This window comes from Rhinolophus sinicus, linkage group LG18, assembly GCF_036562045.2.
Source record: "Rhinolophus sinicus isolate RSC01 linkage group LG18, ASM3656204v1, whole genome shotgun sequence".
Classification (NCBI taxonomy): Eukaryota; Metazoa; Chordata; class Mammalia; order Chiroptera; family Rhinolophidae; genus Rhinolophus; species Rhinolophus sinicus.
Genome location: NC_133767.1, coordinates 2,458,973 through 2,481,730, shown reverse-complemented (window position 1 = coordinate 2,481,730; position 22,758 = coordinate 2,458,973). Strand labels below are relative to the sequence as shown.

The 22,758-nt window shown below is 41.0% G+C and overlaps 2 protein-coding genes across 2 annotated transcripts in view; both read left to right on the top strand.

Annotated features, from left to right (window-relative positions):
* Positions 1-7,183, top strand: part of LOC109458208 (phospholipid-transporting ATPase ABCA3) — a 73,307-nt gene extending 66,124 nt beyond the window's left edge. Inside the window, exons 29-34 of the mRNA XM_074322932.1 lie at positions 1,116-1,303; positions 1,933-2,103; positions 2,434-2,624; positions 4,922-4,995; positions 5,366-5,507; positions 6,198-7,183. Coding sequence (XP_074179033.1) covers positions 1,116-1,303; positions 1,933-2,103; positions 2,434-2,624; positions 4,922-4,995; positions 5,366-5,494 — 753 coding nt within the window. The 3' untranslated portion in view covers positions 5,495-5,507; positions 6,198-7,183. The remainder of the gene's footprint in view (positions 1-1,115; positions 1,304-1,932; positions 2,104-2,433; positions 2,625-4,921; positions 4,996-5,365; positions 5,508-6,197) is intronic.
* A 2,103-nt stretch (positions 7,184-9,286) lies between these two features.
* Positions 9,287-22,382, top strand: LOC141569487 (phospholipid-transporting ATPase ABCA3-like). Its single transcript, XM_074322937.1, has 5 exons — positions 9,287-9,746; positions 13,343-13,470; positions 16,013-16,154; positions 19,930-20,189; positions 22,238-22,382. The coding sequence occupies exons 1-5, from the start codon at positions 9,716-9,718 to the stop codon at positions 22,379-22,381; spliced, it is 705 nt and encodes a 234-aa protein (XP_074179038.1). The 5' UTR covers positions 9,287-9,715; the 3' UTR covers position 22,382.
* The last annotated feature ends 376 nt before the right edge of the window (positions 22,383-22,758 follow it).

Genomic DNA, 22,758 nt, shown 5'->3' with positions numbered 1-22,758 from the left:
ATTGGCATTCGGTATATTTACATTACTGTGCAACCATCACCACGATCTGTCTCCAGAACTTCTTCATTGTCCCAAAATGAAAACCTGTACCTATTAAACAGTAACTCCCCCCCCCTCCTCCACCAACTGGTAACCGCTATTTTACTTTTTGTTTCTATAGTTTTGATTATTCATATCAGTAGAATCATATAATACTTGTCCTTTTATGTCTGACTTATTTCACCTACTAATATAATGCTTTCAGGGCTCACCTACGCATCAGAATTTGATACCATTTTAAGACTGAGTAATAATCCATTATATGTGTACACCACACTTTCTTTATCCATTCATCCACCCATTAATGGACATTGGGATTGTTTCCACCTTCTGGCCATTGCAAATAATGCTTCTCTGAGCATTGGTGTACAAATAATCTGCTTGAGTCCCTGCTTTCAATTATTTTGGGTATATTCCTAAAAGTGGATTTCAAGACCATAGGGTAATTTGTTTAATTTTTTGAGGAAACACCATACTGTATTTCATAGTGACTCCACCATTGTACATTCCTACCAGCAAGTCTCAAGACTTCCAGTTTCTCCACGTCATCCCTACCACTTGCTACTTTCTGTTTTAGCAATAATTGCCATCGTAATGGGTGTGAAGTGGTATGTCATTGTGGTTTGATTTGCATTTCTCTAATGACTTTGAATTCTGTTTGTGGGAGCGGGGGGGAAAAGGCTTTGCTTCTGGTTCAACCTTACTCTGTAACAAGGTCTGCACGTGACTGTGCAACTTCTGCAGGGCAAAAACAGCCATGGTGGCCACGCCCCTTGGAATTTCTCATCAATGAGGGGGCATCTCATATCCTGACGCTCCTCCAAACTCAGTGGGCTGTGGGATTTTTATCTGTAACTTCTTCATCCTGAAGATTATTAAAATTGGATTGGGGAATCTGTCATTCCGATTTATTACAGTAGATCCAACGGCCAAACTTTTGTAGCCTTTGAAAAAGAGGAATTCTTGGTAGTGCTCTGAGAGGCATGGCCGGGAGGACTGCCGGTCTTCTGTCCCATTCGAGAATGCTCAGTGGGACAGATGACTTGGGTCCTTATTACGGCAATTCTCGTAATCAGGGCACGTCCAGAGTCGGCTATTGTCCTCAGTCGGATGCCTTGCTGGAATACATGACCGGTCGGGAAATAATGACCATGTACGCCAGATTATGGGGAGTCTCTGAGCCCCAGATTCAGCTGTATGTGAACAAATGGTTGAAGTCACTGCAGCTGGAGCCCCATGCTGACAAGATTATCAACACCTACAGGTGAGTCGTTAATGCTGATGTTTTGTTGCTGCTGCTGCTGTGGTGCCTTCCAATGTTTGATGTTTGAAATAAGTACCCATCGCTCCACCTCACTCCCTCGGCCACACAGTTATTTAATTGCGAAACTATATAATGAGTTGCTAGGGAAATGCAGTAAATATGACAGATCAGTGCGGTTCCATGTCTTTCCTTTGCAGAGATGAAGCTCAAAATCCTAGTTATGTTTGAACTGTAGCCTCTGAATCTCGGAGGGGAGCGTCTTCTTCTTCCCAGTGTCTGAATAGTTCTTTGTCTGCTAAGAAAGAAGGGATGTAACCCTTTAAATTATGGTGGCATTTATGGCACCCTAAGAACTATTATAGTAAATAAATGCCACTGATAATGCTCCTACAGGCAGTAACTTAAAAGTCACTCCTCTACATTTCAAATGAAAAAAAAAAAAAATTGCTGTATACACCTGAGTCTGCTACCTTGTAGAAGTTACATCTAATCAGCATCGTGGATGTTTGTGTTACGTGTTTGCTGAGACTCTCAGTGTCTGAGATGTCTGTATTAACACTATCCTATAAGTACCTGATTTGTATATCATCCCCTTTCCCTGTGTTCTTTCTCCTTCCATGGCCATGAAGTGGAGGAACCAAACGTAGGTTGAGTGCTGCTATTGCCCTAATGGGAAAACCTTCAGTCATTTTGCTGGATGAGCCATCAACTGGCATGGACCCAGTAGCCCGACGCCTGCTCTGGGACGCTGTGACACTGGCACGTGAAAGTGGCAAAGCCATTATTATAACCTCCCACAGGTGTGACTCATTGGGAGGCTTGGAAGAGGGTTGGCCAGCCCTGTAGTGGTTGTAAGAGAGAATTATTTGGGCCTCGGAATATTGGACAGCACATTTGCTGGAGTATGTGAGGACCCCATTAATTCTAATGAGTGGAACAGCCAAGAATCCTCATTAAGTTGAATAACCAGAAGATGTTCTGTTGGAGGATTTCACACCCTACAACTTATTATTCAGAAACTTTTCACTTGCCAACGACCGAGCTTCAATCCTGGCACTGTTTGAATTAGGGAAGTTCTGCCAAAAGGGAACTTTTTAGTTTTACATTGTTCTTGTATCTTGTTTCGCTAGAATGGAGGAATGTGATGCCTTCTGTACCAGGCTGGCCATCATGGTGAAGGGAAAGTTCACGTGCTTGGGCAGCCCTCAGCACCTCAAAAACAAGTTTGGCAATATTTACATCCTGAAGGTAAAGGTCAAGATTGATACGCAAAAGCATGAACTAGATGAGTTAAAATTTTTCATCACAATGACATTCCCAGGTAAATTAGGTTGGGCTACCTTTGTTCAATAACTGTTTCCTATAGGTTATTAATATTTATTGGCTTCTACACTGAATTCCTTTGAGAATCCTTCTTTCTACAACTTCTTGTGCCTGGTTAGGCTAAGAAGTTTTACACACACATAAAGGATCACACTGAGCTCCTCTATCACTTTAATAAGGCAGTTGGGGATTTCTTCTGTCCATGTCAATTATATATCTCTAAAGTCATAATTATTATACTTCTCAGTTATTTTCATGTATTATCCATGCAAAGTTTTGAGGCTTTCGTCTGGCAGCTAAGCATGTAACTCTGGTCTTTTGGTCTCAGTCAGGATATATATGGCATTATTATACAATGCAAACAAGAACCAGTACGCTTTCCTCTCCTCGCAAGAGTAGACCTGCTTCTGTGTGTTAAAATCAGTAAGCGCCTCTAGCCTATCTGGTACAATCACAGAGACAGAAACCAGTTCTGTCTCGCGTCTCTCCTTCCTAAACATCAAGCAGGGACGTGGCAAAGCTCTGAATACTTCCGGCTTTTCATCTTGGTTTCCACATTGCTAGGCTGAGCAAAATATCACAGAAGTTCCCACTGTGTGTGAGGCTGAGGAGTTGGACGTTTACCTCTAGGTGAGGGAAAAACAGCAGGATCAATTACACAGTAAGAGTGGAGATCAGAAGATAGCTAAGGAATGATGGCAAAGCAGATGTGGAGAACAGAGTTGTGGGAAAATACTTCCTCAGTGTCGGTCCCCGTGATTACGATATGCCTGTGGCACGTGCACACGGGTATGTCCACTAAGAAGGTCAGTCTTATGCATTCACTCAGCAAATATTTTTGAGTACTTATGGCATCAGAGGTGTACTTCACATAGCCCCTGAATTGCCACGAAGAGAAGCTGTGACCAGAAAACCTCATTTACTGGCATCTGTCCTAGCAACTTGCCTGCTTACAGAGGAACACTAAACACCGGCCCGAGCCCTCTCGTTGGAAACGTGGACACAAGTGTGTGTCCTTTCATGGGAAGGTGGGTTAGAAACAAACACAGAGCATCAAGCAAAATGAGGAAACAAATGTGTATGTTCCAAATGAAAACAGACAACGAAACCTCAGAAGAAGACCTCACTGAAACGGAAATTAATATTATCGTGCCAGTAGCTGAATGGAAAATAAATTGTGGAATATTTATACACCAGATTATAATTTCAAAAGGAAAATGAATTACTTCTAGATGAAACCACATGCATAAATCTTACAAACATTGAGTGAAAGAAGCAGAAAGAAGAGAATATACACTAGATGATTCCCTTCACATAAAGTTCAAAACGGGGAAAGCTCTGCCTAAATTTTCAAGGGTGTATGCACAGGTTAAAAAGACACTGAAAAAGAAATGTCCATAACAGCAGTGAACGTATTGCTTCTTTTTTATGGGGCGTAGAGGCTTGGAAGTGGCACATGGGACTATCTGGGTTACTATTACTTGGACTAACTAGCGTGGTTTCATCAGTGTTCGCTTTGAATAACTCGTTAAGTTCTCTGTCTGAAATATTTTACACACAAATAGAGCTTTACATTATGGAGACAGTACATGTGTTAAAATTCCTATTAAGAAAATCCAAACACCATTGTAAACATGTTTTTGGTGTGTTTTTTTGTTTTTTGTGTTTTTTTTTTTGCTTCAACACATTTTAATCCCAATTCATCCAATCTGCAATAAAAGCAAATATGCATTGAGTGTAAACACACCAGTTTGTTCTAAATTAGAACGGGGTTCTTACCTATGTAAAAGAAAGAGGAACACACAGCCTGGCTTCGGGGATGTGTGTGTATGGTTTCCTCTCTCAGTGGCAGGTAATCACAGCTGGGAGGCCTTGTCCTGCCCCCCAGCACGCACACTGGACCTGCGCACCTCCTCACACAGCCAGGCAGCAGCGTCCCAGCGCCTACTCTGAGCTCTCTGGTCAGGAATAAAGTCTTGCAGTAACGTTAGATTTTTAGAAGGCTCCGGTGTGGTTCACTGGGCCCGTGAGCTGACATTTTTTTGTGCATGCCTGAAAGCCTGCCCTCAATAATTGTTATGCACTTCACACAATGAGACTTTCATCAGGAAGAAATCTGTGAAAGGAATTACCATGTCAAGTGTACCAAAGAGAGTGGGTTATTTGATCACGCCCCCTTTCATCATAGGACATCTAGTTGCCATTCTGTTATACATAATTAAGTAGATGTAGCAATGTTTTGGCAATTCTAGTGAAATCTAAGATTACTCACCCATCCTATCTTTCCCTTCTTAGGTAGCGTATTAAAGCAGGAAAACCAAGGGATCCTTAATTACTACATTCCCAGCAAGGACAATAGCTGGGCAAAGGTCTGTAGAACCATGCTCTTCTAATATTACAGGTTCAGAGAGCACTAGTGAGGGGAAGGATTTGTGGAAGGGGAACCGGGTGTTACAGGAGAAGCAGAGACTCTAGTTTACTTTCTATGGTCCCTGGAGTTTCATTGCTTCAGGTTTCTAGCTGTAAATCCCATTTTTTGTTCACGTCCATCAACAGCGCGGAGCTAGAGAACGCTTCCGCTCAGATTCTCAATGATCTCTTCTGCCTGCCTTCTCATCTCCCCCTTCTGTGCCCTTTTTCCTTCAACATTAACGTGGCAGGAGTTGGAGGCAACGGAAGAGAGGCTCGGCTGGAGGGGAGGGCTGCAATGGTAACTGCGCTTTCTTGTTGTTGTTGAAGGTGTTTGGAATTTTGGAGGAAGCTAAAAAGCATTTCAATTTAGAAGATTATTCTGTCAGTCAGATAACGCTGGAGCAAGTCTTCCTGAGCTTTGCCAGCCTGCAGAACACAGAAGATGATCAAAGATGATTCTAAAGCAAAGGTGCCGTGAGAACTCAGTTGCAACTGGTGACCCTTGTCTTAGGTTACTCTCCACTCCACCCGGATACATAGAGGGCCATTCCTGTGTGTGTGTGTGTGTGTGTGTGTCTTGGTGTAGATATACTTATGTAATAAAGAGTCCCCCAAAAGAGAACACAAGTCCCTTCTTTGTAGATTTACATGGGTGGCCTGTGTGTCCAGCATGTGCAAAGGTAAAGACAGTTGGCGATATTCATGTTTTTGCTCCTAGAAATACGAAAGAGCGGTATTCATCAGGGTGGGAACACGGACCTATTGCTAAGTATCCCGAATGTTTGAATCGAAACATCCAGAAATGATGGCGCTGTCAGATGTGGTAGCGGGAAGAGCATGATATTTATTTTTAAGTTATGGACAAGAGGAACATTCCGCCTGGAATAATCTTTCCCATGGAAACACACACACATTTTACACTAAAAATAATTAAAATCAATATAAAAGTTTGAGGGGAAAGTTGGGTTATTTCCAAAACTCAAGCCAAGATTTTATATTTGTAAGAGAATCTTTGCAGCAAGAACATTTAGAGTCCAAGAACAGAAAGAACAAAAATGTTCTTTAAGAAGTGTTTTCCTTCCTGTTCTGAACCTACCTCTGATTAAGGAGAAATGGAGTGCAGAGGGAGATAGAGTTCTTCTGATTCTTGTTTGGGCAGCTGGAGTCCCCCATGAGCAACAGGAGACATCTAATCACCTGTCCAAATCCGTGGGCAGGACAGCGGACAAGGAGGAGGATCCTGTTGAATTGCAAGAGGAAAGGAGCCCCTGAAGCTGCTGTGTTCTGAGATGGTTTGCTCAAGGTTTTTATATTCTCAGTTGGCTATCGTGAGTAATAAGGTGGTATCCGAAGCTATTCTCTGTTCTTTTATTAGCTGTCATATCACTTTTTATGAGTTCCATTCCCATACCTGCCGTAGATCTCTGGCCAAGTGGTTTTAGTAATTGCAAAATGTGTTTCCCAGACTGGCCATCTTTAAAAAGGGAGAGAAGTCGTTTTACTAAGCTTTTGCATCTAGGCTCCAAGTTGCCTTCATTAAGGACCCTTTTAAAAATTCCTTTAGTGGGGTAGGAATTTTTCTCTTTCACTGTCCTTTCCTATCAACTCACCTGTTCATCGTCCATCAAGAAACTAAAAAAATATGTGTCAGGCCCTCCACTGAGCACTTTATAACGGGGTTACCTATTACACCTGTAAGGAGGTAAAGAGAACTGTAAAGAATACCCTAAGGCGGAGGGAAAATACCCCAGGAGGAAATATGAAGAGGTGTAGCTTTGGCTCATTTGATGGCGGGGAAGTTCGCCGGCCCTGGGCCCCCAGGAAACACCCCTCAGGTACAGGATCGGGGCCGGGACTGGCCAGCAGGGCGCTGCGCTGGGCGGTTGGCAGGTTGGGGCTGGGCAGGGACACCCGCGCGAATCACTGGGACGCCGCGCTGATTGCGGGCGGGGGGCGCGGTGGGAGCCGCGAGTGTCCCCCACGAGGCCGGAGCGAGAGGCACCTCGCACGACAAGACGCCTTCAGGCGAGGGGCAGCCCCTTGGCCGGCGCGGCCTTGAACGCCCTCTTCCGACCGAGCAGGGCCTCCCGGCGCCTGCAGGCACCTGGCACCAGGACGGCCGGGTCCGCGTTCGGACCCCGCGATTCTCACCATGGGGCGGGGGCGGAGGCGGGGGTTGGGTGGCGTCGGCCCGGGAGCGAGCGTCAGGGGACCCGGGGGCGGGGGGGGGGCGTCCGCCGCGTGGCTCGCGTGCGCGGAGGGAGGGGCCGCGTGGCCCGCGCGCCGCACGCCGTGTTCGGCCCTGGACGGGCTTCCGGGGGACCCGCGGGGCGGGATTCGCCCGACCCGGCGCCTCGCCTCTGGAAGTTCCCGGATGACCCCACTGACTCTCCTTCCAACGTGCTGCCGCGTGCGACCGGGGACCACGACGCGAGAGGAAGAGGGCAGCCCGCGAGAAGCGGGGCCTCCGGGTCCCGGGCAGGTGAGCGGGACCCGCCGCGCCGCGGGGCTGAGCGGGACCGGGCGCGTGTGCGCAGGCGCGCGGGGGGGGGGCGCACCTGCTCGGGGGCGGTTGCCGGGGGCGTTGGAGCGGGCGCCGCGCCGGTGGACGCGGGCACCTCGGCGGCGGGGAGGCCGGGAGCTGAGGGTGAGTGTCCGGACCGCCCCGCCCCTGGCCCCCGTGCCTAGTCCCCCGCTCGGGCGGCAGCTCCCCGACTCCCCGGGGGCCGAGCCCGCCGCCTGCCCTCGGCGCGGAGACCCCGAAAGTGCGTGCTCACCCGCCCCTCGACTCCCAAACCCCCACAGAACCCCACAGCCCTTTCTCCTCTCCTCCGAAACAGCCCCCCGAATGTAGTATTAGGGGACCTACACCACACCGTGCACGTCCCACGGCCGCCTCGCCCCGCGTGGCCCCTTCTCCCTGACGCGTGGCTGTTGCGCAGGGTTTACTCGGGGGGAGGGGTCGGGCCGCATGTACCCCGAGTCCTCCCAGAACTTGCCAGCAGTTCCTCTCGGCGATTCTGCGCCTATGAACCGAGGCGCTCTCGCTGCTGCTCTTCCGATTGGGATGTTTTATTTCCTTACCTTGCATCGTTGCTCTCACTAGGACTTGCAGTGCGACGCTGGAAAGGAGCAGCACGAGTGGGCATCCTCGCCTTGCTGCAGATCCGGGAGGGAGGCCGCTTTCAGGTTTCTCACCGTTGAGTCTGATGTCAGCTGTGGGCGTCTCCTATCTGACCTTCATTAAGTGTGGGGTTGAACCGTCCTTGTAAACCTACTGTGTTGAGTGTTTTTATGATGAAACGACGGGTTTTTGTCAAACGCTTTTTCTGCATCTGTTGAGATGATCGTGGGATTTGTAGCTTTCATTCTAATAATGAAAGTGTTGTATCACATTTAGTGATTTTTCACGTGCTGAACCATCCTTGCGTCCCAGAGTTCAATCCCACTTGATCACGATGTGTGTTTGACCCTTTTCATGGGCTGTTGAGTTCAGTTTGCTCAAATATTTTGAGGATTTTTAGATTTCTCTTTATCAGGGATGTTGGCCCGTAGTTCTCTTTTCTTGGATGTCCTTATCTGGCTTTGGTATCAGGGTGATGCTGGCTTCCTAAAAGGAGTTTGAAAGTATTCCCTCCTCTACAGTTTTTTGGAAGAATTGGAGAAGCATTGGTGTTAATTCTTATTTCAGTGTTTGATAGAAGTCACCCGTGAGGCCATCTGGTTCTGGAAAGTAGAATAGGAGAAATCAGATCCTGTTATAGCTTTATGACGTCTGGAGACATGGAACCACGTCTTACTGTTATTTGTTTATTTCTTTGTATTTTAAACATATTAAAACTTCATTAGTTATTAAGTAAATTAATAGAAAAATAGAAACAATGTAATTTTCTTTATTTCAAATACACAATGATTGTTGCTATCAATCTTTAAGTCTGATAAGGATAAAATTAGGAGAAAGAAGTAATACTGTTATTTGCTTAATGTTTACATTATTAGGTAACTTAACATTAAAAAACCTTTCTTTCGTCTCTGGAGTTGAACATACATTCTTTGTAGAAGAATGGATTTGTTGACATTCAACCAATTTACAGTGCTTCTCTGGAAAAATTTTACCTTAAAGGTAGGTAAAAGCATCCTTGGAAAATGTCCATAAAATCCCATTTGTTGCAGTTTGTGTGTTTGTGTGTGTGTGTGTGTGTGTGTGTGTGTTTGAAAAAATGAATTTCAGAGCTGTAGGTAGCTTTTCCAAATCTATAAAACCGAGTTAATCACTAGTGTAGAGTGACCTGTAAGAAAGTTGGCTGTGGAAGGGAAGAGGTGATACAAGACAGTCCAGGAAACACTGGCTTTTCCAAAGTGAAATTGGCAGAAGCGTAATGTAATAGAACTATCCATTTGCATTGATTGTGTACTCTTAAATTAATTTACACCATCTTTTTGTTCCTCTTCTAGAGGAGGCAGTTGATTAATTTAATATTGGAAGTCTTAATAACATTGGTGTTTCCAATTATATTTTTGCTATTACGCGCATTTACTAAAGTGAGTGCTAGTGGACCTCACAGTTTTATTCCTCAAAGCATCAGTACTCTGCCTTCTTTCCTCCAAAATCCTCAAGAGTGGGAATTGATCTACGTGCCTTCTAATATTAATGTGGTAAAAGAGATCACTGAGAATATGAAGAGGAATCTAAACATCAGTATAAAAGGTTAGAAATTAAGGTTTTCTGGAAAACATTTTCAAATTGTTTTTTGATAGAGCTAAAACAACGTAAAAGAAAGAATAAAGGAATTATATTCACCAATTTTAAGACTTACAATATAACTGTAGTTATAAATACTGTGGTATTTGTGGAGGGATAGACACACAAGTCAGTGAAACAGAATAGAGAACCTAGAGATTGACCTACAGAAATGTATTACAATATTTTTTACAATGCTGCAAAAGAATCCAGTGGAAAAATAATCTTCTCAAAAAATGCTGCTGAACAATTGGACATCAGTAGCTAAAACAAAACCACACCTTATTCAAAAATTGCATCGAAATGGATCACAGATCTAAAAGTAAAATGATAAAACATTTAGAGAGAACATAGAAAATACTTGTAACTTAGAGTTAGTTAAAGAATTGTTAGATGTGACACCAAAATCATCATCCATAAAAGAAAAAAATGGATAAATTGGACTTCTGCTATATTATTAGTGGTTGCTCTTGGAGTTAAAATATGCATACTTAATTTTCACACTCTACTTAGAACTGATATTTTACCACTTTGTTGTAACGTCAAATGATTCCCAGTATGTAGGTCTCTATATTTTTCTCTTTATGTTGTAGTTTTCAAGTCTGCGTAAGTTGAAAACCTCAACAGGAAATGTTATAATTCACACACGTATTTTTAAAAACTTATGAAAAACATTTACCCAGATATTTACCATAGCTATTATTCTTCCTTCCTTCTCGAAGTTCCAAGTTTTCTTCTGATACCACGTTCCTTCTGAAGAACTTTCTTTAATAATTTCTTAGAGCAGGTCTACTAGCAATGAATTCCGTTTGTTTTCCTTCATGTGACAGTGTCTTTATTTCACCTTCATTCCTGAGGTTATTTTCATTTCGTATAAAATTCTGGGTTGACAGTCTTTCAACATTTAAAAAATATGTGCTACTCTCTTCTGACCTCCTTGGTTTCTACAACGGCGAGCGGGGAAAAGAAAGAGCAGGAGCATACTAGAGAGGGGCTGATCAGTTTATTTAGCAATATCTAATCAATTTATTTAGCAGTATGAAATAGCAAAAGACAAACGCAATTTAAACGAGGTGCTAATGACAAAGTAAAGGCAGTTAAGACTAATATGTATGTATGTATGTATATATATATAAATGATATGCCAGAGAAGCTCACCAAACCAGGGGAAAAACAACACTGGAAAAGTCAGAAATCAAAACCTTGTGAAGTCTGCAGCTGTGAAAGCTGAGGCGTCTCCCACTGCTGCTTGCTCATTCTCAAGAATGCTGCTGCTGCGGTTGTTGTTACTGGAAGTTAGGGCGTCTCCTGATGCTGCAAAGCTGCAAGCTGTATATAAGTTTCCAGAATGCTAACAAGTTCTCAAGAAGGCTAACCGTGGGGAACAACACTGGAGGGGCCGGGAACCAGCCAGACCTCACCAGGTCCGCGGCTGGAAGTCAGGGCGTCTCATGATGTTTAAGCTGCATGTTGCATACAAGTTTCCAAAATGTTAGAATGAGGAAGAATTACCAGTGACAAATGACGAAACTACACTGCCAACTGGGGTGTGTCTCATATATTTTTTCAGATGTACCTTAGAGCCAAGCTCCTTGTTCCTGCCTCCCCCTCAGGGAATGGCCAGGTCCGGGAGGGTTTGCAGTTACTGTGATAAAAATATTGTTTATCCGGCTGAAGGGCCAGTTCATTCGGACAAACAATACTTAACTGTTCTCAGCTGGGACCATTGGCCCAAGGCCTTCCAAAGCCTGGCCATGTGCCTGTCACGTCATTTTGATATGTTAGTTACTTCTTTACCTCATCTGCTGATGCGGGCGAAACAGACAGACAGACTCTTCATCACCTTATATCTCCCCTGCCAGAAATGAGACGAGGGAGCATTCTCTTAACCCTAAGCTAACCATCACCTCACATGCAGTCTCTCATGGGGGAGAACAAAAAGCTAACAGACAAAAGCTCACATCAGCCAATGAAGGCAAATTTTCCTAACATCTTTCCCACAGTTTCTGAAAAAAAATCTGCAGTCATTTGAAACCCTGTTGCCCTATAGGTAATGTGTCATTTCTCTCCAGCTGCTTTCAGTGTATTTTCTTTATTTGTCAAAAGTTTGAATATGATGTATGTGATTTGATTTATTCTGTATAGGGTTCACTGAGCCTTTTGAATCTGTACGTTTCTGCCTTTCACCAAATTGGGGGAATTTTTCCACAATTATTTCTAAAAACTGTTTTTCAGCATGGCCTTCTTTCTCAAACTCTTCTAGGACTAGAACTGATCTCCACCTCCTGATTTATCTTAAGTTTATTTTAAAACATCTTTTAAAGATATAATTCACATATGATACAGTCACTTATTTAAAGTGTACAATTCAGTGGCTTTCAGTATATTCCCAGAGTTGTGCAATCATTGTCACAATCAGTTTTAGAGCATTTTCTTCACCAAAAATAAGTCCTGCAATCTTTAGCTATGACCCCACAATTCCTCATCCCCACCAATATTAGGAAAACACTAATCTACTTTCTGTCTCTATAGACTTGCCTATTATAAACCTTTTATATAAATGGTTTATATACAGAGGGTGCCAAAAAATGTATACACATTTTTAAGAAAGGAAAAAAACTATTAAAATTGTAATAATATATACCAATAAGAAGAGAGGACTACAAGTCACGTTTTTACTTCTGCAATTACAAGAGGTGCTCAGAGTGGTTCCCATCAGCGTCCAGACACTTCTGATTACAGCAAACTACTGCTTGAGCAGCGCTGACCAAAGTGTCCACTTGTGTACATTTCTTTGGCACCCCCGGTATAAGCCTTTTATATAAGTTTTATATATAAATGCAATATGTAATCTTTTGTGACTGGCTTCTTTCACTTAGCATAATGTTTTCAAGGTTCATTTGTGTTGTAGCATGTATTGCTACTTCATTCCTTTTCATTGCCAAATACTATCCCATTGTATGGATAGACTGCATTTAGTTGGTATATCTCTCATCAATTGATGGACATTGAGGTTGTTTCCACCTTTGAGCTCTTATAAATTATATTGTTGTGAACGTGCCTCTGTAAGTTTTATGTAGACATATGTTACTTAGGAGTAGAATAAATAGGTCATATGGTAACTCTGTTTAACTTTGAGGGACGACCAGACTTATCTAAAGTTGTACCATTTTACATTCTGGTCAGCACTGTATGAAGGTTCCGACTTTTCCACATCCTGACCAGCGCTTGTTATCCTCTGTCTTTTTTATTACAGCCGTCTCAGTGGATGTGAAGTGGTGTCTCACTGTGATTGTGATTTGCATTTGCCTGATGACGAATGACTAACCTTTTTATATGTTTGATGATTATTATTATTTAAAACTGTAGTCGAATTTTATAAAATACCTAAAATTGTTTTGAACCCCAAATATCCACTAAGTAGTTATGATACCAATATTTGAGGAGCAGTGTTTTTAATTTTACAATATTTGGATAGGTTTTGGTCCATGTAAAGTAGTGTCTCCCCTCTCATGAGGGATTATCAGATCTTTTTCTTGACGTGAACAATTTTGCCTCTGCAGTTCAAGGCTTTTCTTCAGAAACTGAGTTTGATAGGTACGTGAAGTATGACCGTAGATCTCACAAAGTGCTGGCTGCCGTGGTGTTTGACTGTGACTTCACAAACAGCAATGATCCTCTGCCACTGCAGGTGAGAAACTTTCATTTAGAGATTTCTAAAGAACTAGTGTTCTAGTAATTGCACTTCCAATTTCCAGAATTTTCATGAATTTGATACCATTAGCCCTATTTTATAAATGAAGAGACTAGTTTTCTCAAGGTGAAAAACTAGTATACAGTAAAGCAAGAATGTGAATGCACCTCTGAGTAACTTTAATTACTCCCGTGCTCTTAATTATCGCATTATGCTGACAAGAGAAGAACTGTATCTCCCATGCACAAGGCCTTAGAATCATGGGCAACGTTGACTACTCAAGCAATGCTTCTGGCCTGAGACACCCCTCCCAGCAAGACACTGAAGTGGGTGGCCGGTGGGACCATCAAAAGGGACCCAACCACAGTAAGTGGCCGGGCCCAGGAAGCCTTGTTGACTCTATGGGCCTGAGACTCCTAGTTTCCTGCCCAGATGCATGAGGGCAGCCAGGAGCCGGTGGGAGGGGGACCCAGACTCAGGAAGCACTCTCTGCACCAGATAGGCAGGTAGGACCCTTAAAATACTTAAACTACTTTGAAGTACACTTAATAAAATGAATTATCAAGACATAGTGTTGGAGAATTTATCTGTAAAGCATATGTGACAATGTACTAGTATCCAAGATGTTTTAAAAAGTCCTACAACTCAGCAGCCCAGTTTCAAAGATGAGCAAAAGATTTAAATAGATAGTTCATCCAAGAAGATATAGTAATGGCCAATAGAGACATGGAAAAGTGTGCATTGTCAGTGTACATCAGGAAAATGCAAATTTAAACCACGATGAGATACCTCTGCCTACCCACCAGAAAGGCTAAAATTACAGTCTGACGATACCAAATGTTGGTAAGGATGTGAAGCCACTGTTGGTGTCATAGAAAACGGCATGATCAGGTTAGAAAACTGCCTGCCATTTGTTTGTCCAAATAAAACTAAACACACATCTACCCTATGCGATCCATCAGTTAAGCAAATGTACGGTTAAGATTTGTGCATTTTATTGTATGTAAATTTTACCTCAAGAACTATAAACAAATACTGAATTCTAGTAAATTCTAAAGTATTTTGGCAGAAGTGTGCTAATGTCTCCAACTTCCTCTGCAGTGCATCCAAAGGTTAAATGTATTGATAAATATAAATTCCATACACATCACATACAAATTTGTATAGATACATACATTTAAATTTATATGTATTGTATATAATATAAATTACATACATATACCTCATTTTCCTCTTTGATGCACAAGGCAGCATACTTGTCAGTAAATTGCTTTTTGAACCAGAAATCCATTCTTTCACACTCTGCTCTTTGATGCTGTAACTACATTTCTGGTTTTTCAGCCAGCTCTGTATGTGACTCTGCTAATAGAAGGCACTAGAGGCAAGACTGGGGGAAGAGGAAACTTGAGCTTTCCTGTTGGCTTTCTGTCTGCCTGTAGTTCCGTGACTGACATCCCAGCAACACTTCTTTATTTTGGCAGCAGCACTTTCTCCCCATAGCAGCAGCCAAATGCAGTTTGCAGATTGCCCAACACTTTTCAAAATCAGCCTCTCCACACCCTCTCAAAAATAACTGGCCCTGGGCAACTGGAACTCCTTCTCAGAGGTCTAGGTCCCAGTCCCAAAGGACCTTTCTTTCAAGCTCGGAGACACAGCTCTAGCTGACTTGTGTCCCCACCTCAGAGGTTTGGTTTGCAGCCCCACAGGATCTCTCCTCTCAGTTTATAATTTTTAGTAATTCCTGACTCTTGATTTTGTTTCCTTCGTCCTAGGGCTGGTGGCTGCTTTCTGCTGTTGCTACCTGGTACCTAAGAATTCTCTCACCCTTTCAGTTATCTAGAATGATTTCTGTTTTCTGACTATACCTTGAACAGATACAAAGCTTTCTATTGTGTAGAGGTACCATAGTTCACTCAATCTCCTATGTATGAGCAATTAAGTTAATTTCAATATGTTTCCTCCCCAAATAATGTTAACAGCAAACAAACGTGTGCGTATGTTTTCTTCATATTGTTGGAAGCATATATTCCAAGTCTTCCTGGAAGTAGGATTGCTGAATCAAACAGTAAATACATACCCATATGTGGTTTTTGTTAAACATTTCAGGTTCTCCATTACAGTAGTATCCTTTTGCATCCCACAAGCAACAAATTAAACTGCCTGCAGCCTTATTAATAGAGTTTGTTGTTAAGCTTTTGATTTTTCCAGTGGGGTAGGTAAGAAAGAAATCTCCGGTTTGAATTTGCATGTGTTTCATTGTGTGACGTGGAGAAGCTTTTCGGTACATGGGCCATGTGTATATCTTGTTTTTGTGAACTGTCTCCAGTTGAGAGGACTTCCAGTGTAGATGTGACGGGAGCATACACGTTGTGCTTGGAGCCGGTCATTGTCAGCCATTCATTGTCACTTTGACATCAGATGAGTCCCCTCTTTCAGGTCACATGGTTTTCCATATGCTTTTACTTTTTCTTTATTTCTAATACTTGCTTTGCAGTTTGTTTGGTTTTAAGCGTAGTTTGTTTCCTGTTGCTACTTCTAGGTAAAATATCATCTGCGTTTTGTTAGGATACCAAGGAGTTTCAAGTCGAAAGATGTGTTAAACTGGAAAACATCCTTACTCTTTCCTTCTTATACAACGTCAGGACCCAGGAACCCAGATGACAATGATGGGGGAAGTCCTGGTGAGCAGGTCCTTACTTTGTTACCACATTTGCATACTAACGTATGCATATATATATGGTTCTATTGATGGGTATACATATACAATGATATATATAAAATAAATCTGTTTATTCTTAACTTATTGTGATAGTTTTAAAAATTAAATTTGCATTCCACCAAAACAACTTTTCAATCTTAAGTATTTGGCAAACCTTAAAAATACATAGATGTATATAATTTATATCATGCTTTATTCTCTTTCAATTCTCGTATCAATATATCTATCTTTATGTAGTTGTGGTTTAGTGTTATGCTTTCCACACACTTTCATTTGTTGACCTTGCGTGTTCATGTCTATATACAATTTTCTTGATTTGATCTAAAAGTTTCACATTGTGATGGTAATTTTTAATTCACATTTTTATTTTGCATATTATCATATGTGAAAAGCCCTTACCTTTGGGTTTACTGACTATCTTGAGATTTTATCTTTAGCAAATATTAAATAAAAGAAAAAAGCTATACACATTCTAGCATTAGCAACAAAAATTGGAAACAGCATAACCAGTAAGAGAATAAATGAACCTGTTAGACAGTCATTAAAAATAATTCTTACAGACTCGTTGAGAAAAAAAAATTTTAAGCTGAACCTATAGGTACCTGTACGAGTTAGCTAAGTGAAGATGGGTGGGGAATATTCTAGGCAGCACAAGTAAAATCAGCAGACACATGTGGGACAGGATGCCACATTCAGGGAAGTGTATGGCCTCTCGTTTGCTTGCTTTATTTGTTGTAATAGTGAGAAGAGAGGGTCCCTGTGGCAGACTGTCAGAGATGAGGCTAGGAGGAAAGAAGGTCACTAAAGACCTAGTGTGTACAGTGAAGAAGTATGAAATTTCTCCTGGAAGTGATGAGAGACAAAGGCATAGCAATATTGAGCATGAATGGGAGACATGACATGAGGTGGCAGTGATGCATCTCTCCAAGTAGTGACACTCATCGTTTATCTTTGGTTTCTGTTTGTATCTGAATCCAAAATTTTTGTTTTATACTATTGGTGAACAAAAAATATTGTGACTTAATGTTACACAATTTATATAATAATTTATGTACTTGATCAAGATATTTCCGAGTGACTTTTTCTCCGACATTGGGGTTTGATTGTGTCATTTCACTTCTCAATTGTGGCATATGACTTGAGGACAGGCAATATAGCCTTAGGTTTCCTTAAAACAATACTATTTGGGGGGAAATGTTAGAGAGAGAAGGGAGAATGAAGGACTAGAAAACATTGAAATTAAGAAGGAGTAAACAAAAGACAAGGGTACAAAGACTAAGACAGATGGACAGAGAAGTGAGTAGAAAACTAAGATCCATTCCGTGAAACAAGGGAGAAATGGGAAACTGCTTAATATTGTAGTTAACTCACCACTAAAGAACCCTTTTGATATTTAAAAACTTAAAAACAACAATCCTTTTACAGAATAGAGAGAATTTCAAATAAAATAACACAAACTTTATTTAAAGATTTATAATTATTCAAGAATTCCATATATATTTTACATATATTACTGGTTCCAAATATTAAAAGTACCTTTTTCCAATTTCTGATTTTGTACGTGTTGTCCTTTATTGAACAGAAATCTTTAATTTGGTGTAATTCATCATTTTTTCCCATGTGGTCTATTCTCGGTTTTCATTTACAAAGTCCATCCTTACTCCTAAGTTCAAAAACATTCTCCTGCTATTCTCTTTTATGGTTTTTCCTTCTACAATTTGGTTGTTAATCTGTGACAAGTTCACATTTGTATGTGGTCTTGTTTCAAACATATGTATAATTAGAGTCCTTGAGGGATAAGAGAGAAGAGGACAGAAAAAAAATGTGTAGAAAAATAGCTGGAAGAGTTCTAAATTTGATTAAAGACAATAATTATAAAGTGGCTAGAGCAGATACATACATATATATGGTAAAATAGATTTCAGAAAAAAGGTCCAGTTGCTCAGGAGGATGTACGAATTATAAATGTGTATGCATCTATTAGGTTGGTGCAAAAGTAATTGCGTTTTTTGCGATTTTTTTTTTTTTAACCTTTTAAACCACAGTTACTTTTGCACCAACCTAATAACTTCAAGATACATGAAGCAAAAATTGACAGAATTAAAGGGGGAATTCGGCAATTCCACAATCATAGATGGAGATATTAATATCCTCTCAGCAGTTGACGGACCATCTAAACAAAAAAATTGTAAAGAAGTAGCTGAATAACATGAAATATGAATAACATTTTCCATTTCCGTGAACTGATTGACATTTGTAGAACATATACTCAACAGTGATGAATATATATATATTTTAAGGGACACATGGTATTTTCACCATGATAAATAACTCTTACACTGGGTTATAAAACAAATCTCAGTGAACTGAAGAAGATTGAAATCATATAGTGTATGTTCTCTGGTAGAATTAAATTAGAGATCAATAAGATGGCAGTTGACCCTTGATCAACATGGGGGTTAGGAACACCGACCCCCCCCATGCAGTCAAAAATCTGTGTGTAACTTTTGACTCCCCCAAAAACTTAGTTTTACCGTGGTGTCTACTAGGAATTGGTTCCAGGATTTCCCGTGGATACCAAAATCCACAGATGCTCAAGTCCCCTGTACACAATGGCGTAGATGAATGCATACAGTTGACCCTTGGCCTCTGTAGACTCCCACCTGCGGATTGAAAACAGTACAGGTATTTATTTTTAAAAATCCACGTATAAGTGGACCCACGCCTTTCAAACTCATGTTGTTCAAGGTTCAACTGTAATTAGAAAAATTGGAAATATTTGGAGATTAATCAACATATTTTTAAGTAATCCATGAGTCAGAGGAGAAATCACAAAGACATTAGAAAAGATTTTATATTGAATAATGAACAAAGATGACATGTTCAGGTTTGGGAGCAAAATTTGAGGGATACAATGCTTAGAACTTTATCACTTTAAATGTTCACATTATAAAAAAAGAAAAAGTCTAAAATTAGTTATCTGAGTTCCAACCTTAAAAATTAGTAGAAAAAAATCAAATTAAATCCTAAGCTGTCCTTTTGAGTGGCTGAGTTAGTTTCAGTGAAACAATTTTCCTAGGGCCATTCTGCATTACTTACTAGAATATCTGTCATTCTGAGTTTCATTTCTTTTTTTACATTTCCAAATCTTCATCTCTCTGATAATTAATTTTTTTAAAATATTTTATTGGGGAAGGGGAACAGGACTTTATTGGGGAACAGTGTGTACTTCCAGGACTTTTTCCAAGTCAAGTTGTTGTCCTTTCAGTCTTAGTTGTGGAGGGCGCAGCTCAGCTCCAGGTCCAGTTGCCGTTTCTAGTTGCCGTTTCTAGTTGCAGGGTGCGCAGCCCGCCATCCCTTGCGGGAGTCGAACTGGCAACCTTGTGGTTGAGAGGACGCCCTCCAACCAACTGAGCCATCCGGGAGGCAGCTCAGCTCAAGGTGCCGTGTTCAATCTTAGTTGCAGGGGGCGGAGCCCACCATCCCTTACAGGATTTGAGGAATTGAACTGGCAACCTTGTGGTTGAGAGAACACTGGCCCATGTGGGAATCAAACCGGCAGCCTTCGGAGTTAGGAGCTTGGAGCTCTAACCGCCTGAGCCACCGGGCCGGCCCCACACCAGTAAATTTAAGTTCTGTAGGTGACAAGCCATGAGTTACTTGAATTGCCTTGCTTTTTGTGTGTTGGAGCTGTCGCTTAATCTGTTTTACTTGACAGTGTTTGTTTTCTCACATAGGGTACATCAGTGAAGGTTTCCTGGCTGTCCAGCAGGCCTTAGATAAGGCCATCATGCTGTATCATGGGAACAGTGCTGCCCAGAAGCTGTTTGACGGCATTAGCATCTTCATACAGAGATTTCCACACCCAGCTTATTCTCTTGATGAATTAATTTGGATCACTAGTGATTTATTCCCCTTGATATTTGTTCTCATGTTCTCTCCAATTGTACTTTCCATCATGCGATTCCTTGTGTGGGAAAAGCAAGACGGATTGAAGGTAATCCCAATTATTTTCTGGTAAAGTTTCTGTAAAGATTTTCTTTTAGGCCTGTGGCGCACTTTCATGTGGAGAGTTGGATTATTTCTACATATTCAGCATTGATAGGTAGATGTTACACCTGGTAGCAGCAAATTACATCCCAGTAGGTGCAAACAGGAAAGGAAGTAATGTCACTTTTCCAAGCTGGCAGAATTTCAGAGGCAAACTGTGTGGAGAGCAGCAGAAAGGGAAACCCTGAAGACAAGAAGGGAGACAGAAAGGTCACTAGAGGAATTTAAAGTCTCTAGTACTTGGAGTAACGGGGAACTTCAAACACAACTCAACGCTTGGCTCACTGAGCATAAATTCCCACACTTAGGCCTGTTTACCTCGATATCTACTCCCCTGGATAACATGTCTGAGTTTCAACAAAAAAGTACAAGTCTCACCAAAAATTAAGAAAAAACACAGTCAAAGAGGCAGATCAGTCATCAGACTCAGATAGGACACAGATGTTAGATCTCTCAGACAAAGAATTTATGATTGTGATTAGTTAAGTGAAAGGCTCTACAGGGAAAGGTGTGTGCGGCCAGGGCCCTCAAAACCACTCCACTTTCTGAAGTTCAGTAGAAGAACTTGTGGGACTCAGCATATCCTCACAGCTGGAATTGATTTTAGTGGTTTAGTTCATATCCACAGCTGGATCATAAGAGGAACTGTCACAAGCAAAGCCTGGAGGAATTCATCTGCAGGCCTCCTCAAGTAATCTCATAAGAGGTCACACACAGTACACTCTTGCCCCAGGAATGAAAACCCAGCAGCATGTCTATGATTTCCTGTCCGGGGAAGTCCATTAGACACAGCACTCACAGATTTGATGGCGCGCTGGTCATCTAGGCATCCGTTGCCTAGCATGTACCAAAATTCCAAACTCCTAGAAAGCAGGTCTCCTGCATAAACCATACTGTTGTCATATGTGCAAATGGTTCAGCACAGTCACCCCCCTATCATTGAGGGAAAGTTTTATATCAGTGGATAGAATAGCTTACCATCCAAGTTCCCCTATACCAGCCAAGGGCCAACCTTGCAGACATGTCTTTCTGATAGTCTCAAGCCATCTTTGTTAGCTCATTTCTGTACCATACATAACATGCACGATCAGCTAGGTAATGCTGTCAGAGATCAAAACTGTAAGGAGTCATATAGAATTGCTATTATAGAAATAAAAAACATGCTAACCAAAAGGAAGAATGAAGAATGCCTTTGACAGGCTCATCAGTCAACTTGACCTTGATGAGGAAAGAATCATAGACTTGAATACAAGATTGTTGAAATCATACAAACTGTAATGCAAAGAGAAAACAAAATGTAAAAATCTAGAAAAAAGTATCCACAAGGTATAGGACAATATTAGATGGCATAACATGTACATAATTGGAATCCCAAAAAATAGATGAGAGAATAGCGCTAAAGAAATAATGGCAGAGAGTTTTCCAAAATTAATGTTAGATTTCAAACCACAGATTGAAGAAGCTGAGACAACACAAAGTAGGATAAATACCCCCCACACACACACACACACCCTTGAGACATACTGTATTCAAACTGCTGAAAACCAAAGACAGAGAAAATCTTGAAAGCAGTCAGAGTGGGGAAGAAGACTTTCCCTATAAGAAACAAGAATAAGAAATACAACCAATTTCTAACTTACAATTAGATTAAAACACACACACTCACACATTTCTCTAGCATTCCTGGAAGTAGAGTATAATATGAAAGAGATTCTTAATATTTCAAAGTTTAATGTGAAATGTTTTCTATTTTGGTCCAATAGGATTGAAAAAACATTCCTGAACTTAGGAGAAACATGTTTTAATGCCAGTACGGCCGTGACAGCGTCATTTTAATCAACACACTATCTGAGCATTGATTTTTCTCGTTCACAAAATAGAGATGACATCCCCCTTTTTTATAGGTTTTATGGGAATTTAATTTGTAAAATATATGTGAAAGCATTACGAATTGCTGACATATGTAATACTTGATTTGTGTTGACTTTTCTGCAGGAGTACCAACTTATAAATGGACTTAGAAACTGGATGATCTGGGCTTCGTATTTCTTCACAGTCTTCTTTTTTTATATCATTATTATCTCTTTGATATGTGTGTTATTGTTTGTCAAGGCAAGTGTCTCATTTTGTGCTGTCTAATAGAAATAAATGAGTCACATATGTAATACTAAATTTTTAATAACCAGTAGAAATTTTAAAGTATAGAAGAACAGGTGAAATTAGTTTAATAATAAATTTAATTTAACCCAATGTATACAAAGTATTTCAACATAAAACAAATTTAAAAATTGAGGTATTTTACATTCTTTTTTGTACTAAGTCTTCAAACTGCAATGTGTGGCTGGCTTATTGGTTTATATTTACAACACGTCTCAATTTATATGCTGTCTTTTCATTAGAAGTACCAAACTGTGTATTTTAACTTAAATGAGAAATAACTAAAATTAAATGAGAATAAAAATTCACAGTCACACTAGCCACATTTCAAATGCTCAATAGCCAGAGGTGGTTAATAT